This window comes from Polyodon spathula, chromosome 19 (assembly GCF_017654505.1).
Source record: "Polyodon spathula isolate WHYD16114869_AA chromosome 19, ASM1765450v1, whole genome shotgun sequence".
In the NCBI taxonomy this organism is placed as follows: Eukaryota; Metazoa; Chordata; class Actinopteri; order Acipenseriformes; family Polyodontidae; genus Polyodon; species Polyodon spathula.
In genome coordinates this window covers 12214365-12227882 of record NC_054552.1, presented here as the reverse complement: position 1 = coordinate 12227882, position 13518 = coordinate 12214365, and the positions used below count along the sequence as shown (strand labels likewise).

The 13518-nt window shown below is 36.9% G+C and overlaps 1 protein-coding gene across 1 annotated transcript in view; it reads left to right on the top strand.

The window, feature by feature from the left end:
- LOC121294711 (excitatory amino acid transporter 2-like) overlaps positions 1-10164 on the top strand; it is a 74641-nt gene extending 64477 nt beyond the window's left edge. The window contains exon 11 of the mRNA XM_041218742.1: positions 4240-10164. Within this exon, the coding sequence (XP_041074676.1) occupies positions 4240-4314 (75 nt within the window). The 3' untranslated portion in view covers positions 4315-10164. The remainder of the gene's footprint in view (positions 1-4239) is intronic.
- The last annotated feature ends 3354 nt before the right edge of the window (positions 10165-13518 follow it).

Here is a 13518-nt window from a genome sequence, read left to right as displayed (position 1 = left end):
GGGAGACTTTGTGAAAGGCTTTTGAAAATCAAGATAAATGATGTCATAAGTCTTGCCATCATCTAAATTAGCTGTAACATCCTCAAAAATGTCAAGTATGTTAAGCATGACTTGCCTCTTCTGAACTCATGATGGCTATCCCCTATAATACCGTTGCTATATAATTGTCTTCAAACTTACCTCCTAATATTGCTTACATCATTTTATTTATCCCCCTTTTTAAATAATGTAACAACATTTGCAAGCTTCCAGTCTTTAGGGACCCCATCTATTCATGGTGGTAGCCAGTGATCTACTTATTTATACCCTTGAACTGGACCATGATACACACTGCTGACAGATAGGAAAATTGGTAGATTAGGTTGAGGGGAACTAAGTGTCAAGAATCTGGCCATTCCCAGACAATTCCCTACAATTAGCTGCCCCGGAATTTCTATGATCCATTCTCTAGACGCCAGGAACCAACAAAGTTGCCGTGTGTATTCTTTACACATTAAATTTAAATATCATGCATAATAAATATTTTTTCAACTCGTGAAATACCCAGTATGCAGCTTATCTGCAACGCTGACAGTATATACTGTTAACACAGAGTTTCACAAACATGGGTGTACATAAAGCACCTGTTTTCTAGTTACATTCTAGTTATGACATTTGTATTTTACAATGTGGTCTGGAAGGTGTCTTAAAAAGAAGCTACTGTTTTTTTAGTATTTTTTGTACACTCGCAGATTATGAATTACTTTTAGATTTATTATGAGGAAACAGTGAAGTGCAAAACAACCAGTGGTGTGCCGTGACAAAATCTACTGGGGCAGCAGAGTCAACACCCGCATGCCTACCCTCATTCTGAATCTTTTTAGAGGCACCCGAGAATACTATGGCTGTTGACAAGTGATTACTTAACATGCTGTAGTAGTCAAAAATCTGAGAAAATAATTCCACATAATGACCTTGTGGCAAAGTGATTTGTAGTGCTCCGGTGTATAGGTGATTTGAGGTGCTCCAACAAAGGACAAACACAAAGTTTACCGGTCAGGTTTCTTTTAATGCCCTTTTTAAACCGGGTTTCAAATAATAAAGCTGGCTCTACCCAGCAATGGGTATTGCCAGCTACAAAACAAAGGGGTTGCAGTCCCGAAATAATAAACACAAAAACACGTCTCCAAACTTGGTGCTCTGGTGCAGGAGTGGTGCTCTGATTGCTGGTGCTCGTGCGCGTTCAGATCTGGGCTTCTCGCTGCAGCTCCAGCTTCGTATCAGCTGTCTGGCAAAACAAACACAACACTTCTCAATGAACCCACACTTCATTCAAGGTTCTGTCCTTGTCTCCTCCCATTAACCACAACAAAGGAGCCAATTACGGCGTCACGTCCCCCTAAAGTACCCTAAGCCCCGCCCCCTCCGATAGCTAGTTCAATCACGTCTCCTCCAATTCATGACTGAAACTTCGCTCACCGTACTAGGGCGATGACTCCAGGTACCGTAACGCCGCCCTCTTCCTGAATGGCCGGCTCCCGACTGTCCCTGGGATGAACTGCCCAACCATTCAGTAGGAAGCCCGCAGCTCCTGTTGTACAGTGCCCTCACTGGTCGAGAGGGAGATTGTTGATTTGGATTCATTCGCTCTCTGTCACAGACCTCTATTTGAGGAATTCATCGTGTCCTCTGAATGCCAATTCTTGCTTGTAATGGTAAACAACAGAATCAATCAAGCTTTTAAGAACCTCACGATCCTTTTTTACTTGCTCATTGTGATGTATTGTATCCCTATACTTCTGCTCATCCAGTTTGTCCAAGAGTTTTGAGTGTTACAGTGGCTCGCAAGTGAGCTTGGGAATGCTTGTGGTTTTGTGCTGACTTTGTTAGACATCCTAGATTGTTGTAGCGAGTGCTGTTCCATACTGCCTATTCTGTACTGAACAAAAGACCGGTACTAGTACTGGTAAGCCACAGATACCTTTCATAATTTGAATTTTGGAAGTGGCAAGTATATCCCTTCACTTCCTGTGTCATTTTGGATATTTGTGGTGTATGCCTCCCTTTTTTAACAATCTCCAATTTTTCTGAGAAAGTTCTTTAAATTTGATTTAGAACCAAATCGACTATGATGTAATCCGAAATATTACTTTGAAATTCTCAATATAATTCTCAATAACAATATCACGCGAAATTCAACTATTCTTACACAGCTTACCCTATCATATTTATGTTCGCCTCTGCTCACTAATGATTGGTCAGCTGCAAAACCAGGGCAAATCTTTGACTTTCCCATTGGTTAAACTTCCGACCTTCAACTGAAATGGAGAATACCTTCAATGGTTTATGTCCCGCCTCTGCTCACTCATGATTGGACACCTGCATAACATGGGGCAGATCTTTGACTCTCCCATTGGTTAAACTTACATAAGACCTTCAGTTGAGGCAGAGAATACCTTCAACTGTTTATGTCCTGCCTCCACTCACTTATTCTTGGACTGCAGCGGAGAAAATGCAGATCTATTGGTTGATGGCATTGCAGGCCCTTCAGACAAATATTAGAGTATGTTTCTCAGCATATAAGCAAGCACAGTAAATTGAGTGATGTTGACAGTTTAGCTGGCGCTCTCTGGTCAAGAGAGAATACTCTGAAGGCCCTGACGGCACGCCCCTGAAAACAGTTATTATAAGACCAGTATACTTCAAGTGCTAGTAACCATTTGTTAGTGTGTGTATTTTAACTACTTTAATGGTATTTCATTGTGTTTAACCCTAATGTTTAGTAAAAGTACCTGTTTTTAATGCACCATTATTTATTCCAGGACAGCTTCAGTGCTTCTTTTTGCCACTAGACACCTGGTGTCAAACCGGTGGCATAGAAATGCTTAGTACTTAAAAACTGTATTGCATGGCTTTTGGCAGTGTGGGAATCGAGAAGCTCCCAAAGGTCAACAGTTGTAGTTCTAAACCAATAAATGAGTTTTTTGCGGGGTCAGGGTGATGCTGCCTTCTTTGTTCTCTCTTTAAAACAGAGAAATTAGATTTTTAATTATTGAAAATCATATATATATATATATATATATATATATATATATATATATATATATATATATATATATATATATATATCGTAATTATTTACATTTTCATATGAGATGGTGTAAAATGATGTGTCCATTGTCTTTACTAAATTTTGAATAGAATGTAGTTACCTGAAAGAATGACGTTACGTCAGAAACTACTTCTAATGTAGCATACATTTGAACAGAAAACCATCTGTGTAACCTTACAACTTACTGTCTTTTGAAAATAGAACTGAAACACACTTACTCAATGGTAAACCCCACTACTTTCCTTTTAAAATAACCCATCTAGTTTCAAGTCAGAATTTAAGTCCTGTAGTAAAATGCAAAATACTTTAACTTAAAAACAGGAAGGATTCAAAATAAAGTCCAGTAATAAGGTAAACTGGGAACCGCCGTTTCTAGCAGTCATGGCTTGGTTAAGATTTATTGGTGGCACAATAGCATGAGTTCTCTCTACTCACTAAATAAGCTTTCTCTTTCTAATATGTTGACAAATGTGATTGGGAGGCATAAAGATTGCTATTTCATGATGCACTGTTTGTTTTTATTTTCTGTACATTTGCTTGTTTTAATTTTGAGAGAGTTGGTATTGTGAAGCTGACATTCAGATATGTTATAATGCATGCAATATATCACAAAAGGTTTTATTATTTAGAAACAAAGAAAATGAAACTCTCTTTTTTAATATATTTTCATGCAATACCAGTCATGTGTTCTTTTTAAAGTTTTAGCCAAGAGGCTGTGAGCATGTATTGTAATGATTGTCATCAAGTTCAGTTGTCAAGTAGTGGTATGTACTTGTATACAATGGAGCAGAGATACTGTTTTCTTAAGGGACCCGTTTATGTAGTTACAGTATTTATTTATTGATATTTATTTATTTAATCAGTATTTTATATTTATTTTAATCATTTATTGATGCACACTGTAGGAAAATTACTTAATATAATGAATTATTTAAAAAAAAAAAAGAATTTGTTGAAGCCTATCTTCCCTTTCCATTGGCATCAGTGATTGTAAAGAGACTTTGAAGAGTGATATAACTGTGTTCTGTCAACCCATAATCTTTGTCTCTGAACAAGAAAAACAAGGTCTCTCTGCTCCACACCTGTTGAAACATGTCTTTGAAAGTGCCTTGGTCATTGAGTTCGATGTCCCTAATAATTGCTTTCAGGTCACTCTGGCCACAAATGGCTCCACTGCTGAATACACACTTGTTGAGGAGGAACCATGGAAACATGAAAAATAAAGAACACAAGCCCCTGCTCCAGCTAATCCTGAGCTCCAGAAGCTTGCCTCCTGGTGAACCAACAAACAAAACAAACAAACTAACAATTGGTTTAATACTTTAGCTGAAAATTCTATTAATTATCTCAGCCATTCATGAACTAACTATTTAACTAGCACATATTCATTGTGATTGTAGCAGGCTTGGGTGGGAATTAGGCCTTTAAACCCTGTTTCATTGGGCTCTGCTGTGAAGATCAGAAACAGTTATTTTCGTGGTTTTCCAGGGGCCAGCTCGCCACACATGCTTCAAGCAAAAGGGGCGGGGAGAACTTTTCAGCTTTAGGGTAATAAGTGGGCAAAGCAGAAAAAGAAATCTGTGGAAAATCTTAGAATGGTACTCGTTTCTTCTCTCCCTGTCTTTTCGGAGCATTCCCCCACCCCTTCATCACTCCTTCAATCTGAAGCTACACACGCGTAGATTAGGAGATAAGATTAAGAAGATATAATCTGATATTGAACCCACACTTATAAGGGAGTGATTAAGGGGTTTGTTTTGGGGGATCAAAAGACAGTGATCCCCGCTTTAGGCACTCAGGTGAACATCCCTGCAGTATCAGTTCTACCTCAAGGTGTTCTGACAATATTATCAATTAAAACACTTTTCTCATAAAGCAGCCAGCTTCCTGTATACCGATAGTATTACACGAGGGAAAAAATAAGGAATAAAGGGGTTGTCCTTAATTAAGAATTACATGCAATTGTAGGGTTATGGTTTAGAAAGACATTTTATGTTATGGCATAACTATATGAGCAAGGGTCTGTGTATATTTAATGCAGAGCTATGTTTATAGCTGGCACTGTCTTTACTTTTCCAAACATGGCAGCCAATGTTATTGAGTAAGTGGTTGCTAGAACCTTAGCGCCTTACCACTATGTTAAAGACTATTTTTTTTTTTCTTTTACCATATTAAGATGTGATTGGGTGATTTAGTTGCTCCAAGTTTAAATTAGCTTTCCCTTTGTTTTCTCCAGTAAATTTGAGCCAAGTTCATCCTGTCTTTGGACTGCTATCTGGCATTCCACTCATACTACTTTCTGAAATGAGGAAATCAAATAAAATGTCCAAAGTCTTGAGGGAATTTAGCTTTAAAGTAGGGTAGAGCCATTGGTAAAGATTGTTCTCAATGTCCCTATAGGAGCAACAGATCTGATCCACATGAAGGGGAAATTAACAACCCATTCAAATGCAATTGAAGCTATTTACTCTTCTCTAAAAAAAAAAAAAAAAAACAATGGCCACTTTCTCAATAACTATACATTCCAAAAACATTTAATTGGACTGAGCAATTGTGTCACCTCTCCTATTTCACATACTCCTTTTTTTACAGTTGCCTGTTTTAATTATACCTTTAACATAACAAGTGTAGGCTTAGCTCCTCAGCATTGCATGAGCGTTCTATCTGATTCTCTGTCGTGTATCCAGAAGGCTTTCAGGCTGCTTTAGTTTTTTTTGTTTTGTTTTTTTAAAGAAGTGATTGTGTCAAAGTGCAAAACAGAATCATATAAAACACATAAAGGTGTAACACAGATTAAAGCAACTTCATTAAGTAAATATATACTAATAATTATTTTAGGAATCTCTTACTGTACCGACTACTCATTAGGAGATGACAAACTTTGTTCTGCTTTTTGGATGTTAAGATTTTTCCTGTGCAGTTTCATATCTATATTCATCACCTTCCAAGACTATTAAGACAGAAAAAATAAATGCAAAATGACTGCGGTGGGCCATTCAGACTGCTTGCTCACAAAATAGCTTGGTATCGCTGAAAATATCATTGTCCCATCTTCAAATGCATGCAAAATGAAAGATCAATGATCTGCTATCCAAAATATTATATATGTACTACTAACAAGAATATTTGTTCTTCATGATATTTGTTCCCCAAATAACTGATTTTTGCAGTTTTGACTGTCCAGACTGTTAGCATATGGAATGTCAGAATGATCACAAAATTAAGAACAAATTAACCACTCCTGCTTGATCTATTTTCCTGGAAAATGGAGAATATTTTGGGGTTCAACTGTAATTTTAATTTCAAACCTCAATTTCAATTGCATTTATTTGTATAGAGCCTTTCATAACACAGTATCTCAAAGCGTTTTACATGTTGGTGAAAAAGAACAAAAGTATGCCGTATCAAGAAGTAAAAATCACAAAATAACAGGAAATAATAATAATGATATCAATAATAACAAAAAACTATTGAAGAAAACTAGAACTGAATAAGAATGATGGGTAAAACACAATGTCTAAAAACAGATATAAAGAAATAAAATAGAAACAATTATGTTTGTAAGTCAAGTTGAAATATCAAAGTCTTTAATCTTGACTTTAAAATATTGACCAACCGTGTATCTCCAATAGAAAAAGGCAATGAGTTCATCAGTCTGGGAGCATTATAACTAAACATATTTTCTCTTCTCCTTTTCGATTTTAACTTTGGGAGGCACAAAAGGCCAGCGTTAACTGAGCAAAGTGTACTTTCGAATCAAGGTGGAGCTAAACCAATATGCATGGCCTTCATCCGCGAAGCCTGTTTGTAATGCACACAACGGGGAGATTTGACTCTCCTGCCTTCTTCTTAAGGAAAGATGCTTTTATGTTTGGTTTAACTGGATCGTAATGCGTTTGTTTGCTTGTTTGTACACATGGCCCAGTTTCTACTGTTGCACAACCCATTAAGACAATTATCTTATATAAAAATCTCCTATAAAATGCAAATAAATAGGTTATCTTAATTGCAGGGGCTTTTTTTAAACTAATCTTTTCCAGCTATAAATGCCACATCAGTAGCTTCTTTTTTGGGGCTTACATGTTTGATTATAATGCTTTGTTTTTAACATCTTTGAAATCCCAGGAGGTTAATTAAAAATGCTGCTTTTTGAACAGTGTATATGGTACAATCTGTTTACGTTAAAACTGGATTTTGCTTTGATTTAGAATTGGTCACAGCTGTTGCCAAGGAACTGAGAAAAGTGTTCTGAAAAATTAATACACAGCATTTTTTCTGGAATTGTACAGAGTATTTAAAGTCCAGCATCCTTGGCTCACAGATATATATATATAATTTTATTTTTTATTTTATTTTTTTCAAAGGCTGTCGCTATTTTGCTTCCTTTTTTAAATTTTCTACTGTATGCATGTCTGTTTCTAGGAGCATTTCCCTGAGAAAAGGTGTGGGTGTTTGAAGTTGGCACCAAATAATTCTTCTGCTGATAACTGGAATTCAGTTTTGAAAAGCACACTGCCCTAGAGCTACTGTCTGAGAAATGGTCATGATTTACATTCCAAATTCACCATTACTTTGGCCGAATCTAAGCATTTGTCTCAGTTCAGCATCCTTGGCTCACAGTCTGGGTTGAGGGAATATCCACCTACCGAAACTGTAGTGCCCCCTACCAACCTTAGAACCTTGCATACAGGAAAAAGGAAAACATTGAAAACTTTATCCTGTGCTGTTTATAGATAACCACCCTTTTAATAGGGAGATTATCCCTAGGTGCAGGGACACATGCTCAGGCTGTTATCCTAAAGCTCATGACTGTTCTTAGCTCCCCTGAGGGAGTCTCCTCAAAGCACCACAGTGTATGTCTGATGTTGGCAATACGCCACAGGCCTGATAATCAGGAAAGGAGAACACTGACTTGATATGAAGATTAAAAAAACAGAGTACATTCCTTATAGGAAAAAGGGGTCAATCCTTTTCTCTCAATAGAACCAAATGGCAAAACCATGGGACCAGATGTTTGTATTTGTGTTTGTTTTTTTCTCAATGTCAACCTTGCCTTGAAGATTATAACTGCAAACAGTGCAGACAGTGTGATGATTAGTATTTTTTACCATAATCATTCTTTTTTTAAAACAGAATTGAATTGGGCATTCGTGTTGTTACAATCAATTCCTTTCAGATTTATACCTGCAATATTTACTGGCAATGTTAAGAAGCACATGAAATTTCATATATACTGTATACATGTGTACATTAAATATGTACATACATTATATATATATATATAGAGAGAGAGAGAGAGAGAGAGAGACAGAAATATATACATGTATAAAATATATACAGTTGGTTCTATACAGAACTCTACTATGTATAAACAATATATCAGAATCAGTTTATATACTGTTGTAGCTCTTTCCTATCTCTGTGAATAGATGATAAATGCTTTTCGAAAATCTTTGACATTTTTTTTAACATTCCCTTTCACAATCTCACTGCTGCAGTGTGAGTACATTCAGTTGACAAAGACAGAAATGTTGATGTAAATGTGAAAAAATACAAGTCATTTCTATAAATCTGATGCGATACGATACTGTGTGAATAATCTATAGAGCTAAATTCCATTTTATTCTCAAACAATTACCTTGCTGTTATTTGTTGTGACAGAGCAGGTATTCACCAGATGGGCACTGAGTGTAAAAACACATTCTTTTTATTTACAAAGTAAAAGTACTGATTGTCCTGAAAAGCTTGGAGTTTAAATGTAATTTGTACCACTTTCTGAAGCATGAGATAAAGTGTCTCCTTGCACTTTGTAGAAACTGTAGGTAAAAAATGTCTAATTTCTGTGAAATGGTGAATAGAGATAGTTTAATTTGTGTGACTATTTTGTAAAGCAATAGATATTCCTCCCATGTGCTCTGTCAAAGAATAAGAAAAAAAAAAAGATGTGTCCTGCATTTGAGTAACTGTTTTGCATAGCAGTCTTGTATAGCTGTACTAGTCAAATATATCCATATCTATTTTTTGTATCTTATGTAAACATTTAAAATGTTTGTTCCATGAAATTGAGTCATGCATGCATTCATTTTATTGTATTCAATTTTGCAATCCAGAATTTTCCAGAGATGGGCACTGATGAAAGAGTCTCAGTTCAGACACGCATACTGGTTCAGTTTTGCTATATAAGTGGGGTCATGTGACTTCTGTGTCAGTTTGTGAAATGTGGGTATTGTTGTGAGGTGTAACTAGATTTACAGTTTAAGCCTGTCTAGGAAAATAAAAAGTCACATTTAATTAAATTAACAGGTTTTTCATTATTAAATGCTTATTTTATTTGAGGACCCCTCTGAGGTGACCGTGGCAATGCCTGTCTAAAATTCTCCCTCAGATCTTCAGACAGTGCCTGGTGCGATTGGGAAAACTGCCTGTGAAACATAAAACTGAACTGTAGTTATAGATTCACGAAAGACACAAAAATGAAATGCTGCTGTTTTTTGCCTTGAATTAATTTATCTAAACTTCCCACCAGCTTTAGAAAGTTAGTAATATCTGCCTCAAATCTGTTGAATGTAGCAAAATCTATCTCATTTATTACATCTTGATAAATTAATTCAGGGCATTAAAACCGCTTTTATGTACTGTTACTTACATAAAAATAAAAATCAGCCAGGGTGGCATATCCTGAGTGTATTCCAGCTGAAATCTGATTCTGTTAAATTCGGCTTTTTTCTATTACTTTTAAAAAAGTATCAGTTTGAACACATGCAAGTATTTGTAGACACAATGTTTATATGATGAGTCAGTTAACGTACACGTCTATTTTCTACAGTGTTAGAGTAGTGTAGCACTAGTATTTAGAAACTTTTCTCACTTCAGGTTTGAAATACTATAATGATCTGTTTTCTGAATTTCCTATTTTGTGTAGCTGTAATACTGATGTAAAAAATAAACACATCCGCAAGCAATCCTTTCTATACCAGACAGGTTAAAAACACTGTTCATACAGTACATATCACTACGTGTTATACCTTTGGTGTACATACTATGGAAACTAATAAATGTTGATTCATAACTAACTCTGTTTTGGGTCTATTGATTTATCGTACAATTTATGAAAATGGCACCTAACACACACAGCCCTCAAACCAGAGACCTATAATGTAGAAACCACATGAGCATCATTGAAAAAACCTACATCTTGGATAAATGAAATCTGTCCAAAACTAGTAAACACTCAATGTCTTTTTCAACTTGTAGTGGAAACATCTGTCACTGAATAATTCTCAAACAATGTTCTTTTACTACTTCTAAAACAAAGTCTAGAAATCCTGCCAGGAAAAATCGCTGCAGAAGTTGGTTCTCAATAACAGTTTTTTGTTTTGTTTTGTTTTTTTTTTGTTTTTTTTTGTTATTATTATTTAGGCAGCAGCCAAACACTGGACTTGAATCACAAATGGATCCAGATGATGAAAGGGTTTTCTTAAAAACAGGCAAAAAACCCAGACTGAGTAAACTACATGTTATGCTTTAACGGATTTGGGTACTGTTAGCATTAAAGTCCCTGCTGCTCACTGTTCAAAGAAACTAGGCTCTGATACTGATGTTCAGGAATCTCCTTTTTCAGTTGAATTCTCATTGGGGTTGATTTACCTTCCAGGTGAAGCGTTGGTTAGATTGTGGACTGGGGGTGACCACGGTCAACTCCAGTCATGTCAGAGAAACATCTGATAGTCAGAATACCTCCTAAAATTGATTTCATGCGCGATGGTGCAAACAATCCTACAATCCCTTTTTCAAAGTTCAGTCTTTAAACCTGCTTTCTTCATAGCCCAAAGATCCTTACTGTACCATGGGCACTGTAGGTTAAATGCATATTACATATTTTATTCAACGCCAATGAATCAATCATGATTGAGCAGCCAAAGTTGGCAAAACAAAGAAAAAAGTATGACTGAGAGGAGGGCATTCAGCCCATCCAGTCCCTAGTATCTGATTGGTCTTAAAACTTTTTCAAGTTTGGTCTTACAAAATCCAACTGATGCAGCATCAACAACATGACTGGGCAGAAAATTCCATACTCTAACCACTTTATGTGTGAAGAAATGTCTCCTTCCCTCTCTACTTAATTTCTGAGATGTGCTTAAAGTATTGCTTATTGTACAACACACCCAGTAGCTCACGAGTCCAATCCAAATTGCTGAGCAATAAACTTCAACAAGTGCAAACACATACTCTATAGAAAGTCCTTTTAATCTTGCACTCCAAACATTCTGCTCATTTTAACATGCATATTGGTTCTATCATTACAAAAATCGCACATTATATTCTTCCATTGTTTTATATAGAACTCTGGCTAAAACAAAAATAGTAAATACATGGAATAATGTAATTGAAATTACTATAGCGACAGTTGACCCAAACTATCACAGGTTTTTTAGGAGCAGGGGGTGTTGCAGGTAGTTTACACAGAAAAGTAGGTTCAAGAACAACATTTATAAAAGCTTAGACAAGCCTTGTCCTTTGAGGTACCCATGCCCATAATTTAGCTTGCTGATTAGTGGAGAGGCTGACTATAGGGAATCCATGGACACGATAGCTGCACTCCCCAAAATGATGATGCCAGTTAACCACAAAACCAGTGGACACTGCCAATAAGGTTCAGGAGCTGCTACTCCTCAAAATAGCCAGAATGATTATATTTTAATAAGTAACGATACTAGCTCAGTTGGAACAGGGTCATAAATAGATTGAACAATCCAAAACAGAATTTATGGAGAAAAAGGAAGCTGAAGACAGCAGAAGGAAGACATAATTAGACAATTTTATTTTCCCAAAGCAGCATGTCAAACCATTGTCCAACACCTCTATGCCTATGTTGTAAGGGTCAATTGGGAAGACGCGCTTAAAGCTGTAGTTACAAAACCGGGGTTTTGAGGATCCATGACATTAAGCCTGTAGAATCTAGTAAAGGTATAGGGAGTAACCCACACCACTGCCACATCATTGAGAGATGCACCCTGGGAAAAAGTCCACAAAGTTGTCATGCCCCTGGTGGAATGGGCAGTGAGCTTTTCTGGAGTAGGCAAGTTGGCTCACTCCTAGGCAATCCTGACTGTATGTGCTATCTATTTGGACAGCCTCTGTTTAGACAAGGCTTGACCATGGGACCTCATACAGACAAAAAATGGTTCTGGCTGCCTCCAACTTTTCGTCCTGTCAACATAACACGCTCAGGCCTGCACAGGACAGAGCTTATGGAGCTGTCGCTCTGTCAGACTGGAAAGGAGGTGGATGGAAAGCCTCCAATTCCACAGACTGGTTGACTTGAAATGCCAAGACAGTCTTTGGCAAAAAAGAAGGATTGATACAGAGCATAACTGTGTCCTGGCTTCTGCAAAAATTAAGCAGGCTTTCGCACAAAAGTACAGTGCTTCAGATCGGAGCCTCTCACGGCACTGTTTATAAAATACCTTAAATCATGCAATTTAATATTGCAGCGTTTGTAAAGCATAGTATTATTAATAAAGGACGTTCTTGTATAATCGCCACCCTGGTTTAAGGGCTGCAGTCATTTTGATCAATTTAAAATAAATGTGGCGCCAAATTAAAGTAATACAGTATGTTACAACTATTTACACAATCTTCCATGTAGAGCAAGGTACTTAACAAGATGGATGCTTGTAGGCAGGCATAGCAGTAGAGGCTGGGCTGGCAGGTAATTGTCTCTTGATGTTCTGGAGGTACTTACCTGTGTTCAGTCCATGAAGAAGAGGAAAAAGGAAATCCTTTCTCTGCTGTGCTGTGCTCCTTGCCCTGGGTTCATCTCCCACCAGTGGAGAGACTGCTCCTTACATACACCTGTGGCTGGGCTTAATTAATCATTAATTAATCAATTAAATCCCAGCCATAGTCTGCACGTGCATTTGGAAGAACAGCAATACCACACTGCTTGTGCCCTGTCACAGCTCTCATTATCAGATTTGTTTATCTGGTTCTGTTCATTCTGCCCATATTTTGAATGTGACAAACTTGGAAAAACTTACCCAGTACATTTTGTTCTTGAATAAACTCTTAATTCACATTCTATATGTTGGTTTTCTATATGCACAACATCTCCCCTCTTTTCTGAGTTATTGGGCACCATGACAACCATCAGGCCTCCCCCAGGATTCACTGGTTCCTTTTTGAAGCTGTAGTCTCCCCATAAAACACAAAACACAATATAAGCCCAACACTTTATTTAAACTCCTGTACAACAAACACTTTTGTCCCTTTTTAAAAAAACAATACTTACATTTCAAGTAGGTGACTGATTGTGGGGGTAGCCAGTAATTATGTGATGCTGTGCAAGACAAAAATAACAGTAACTACTTCTCTTCTTTCGCATTTCATGCCTCCGAGGCCACAATTATTAAATGCGTAATCCTCCC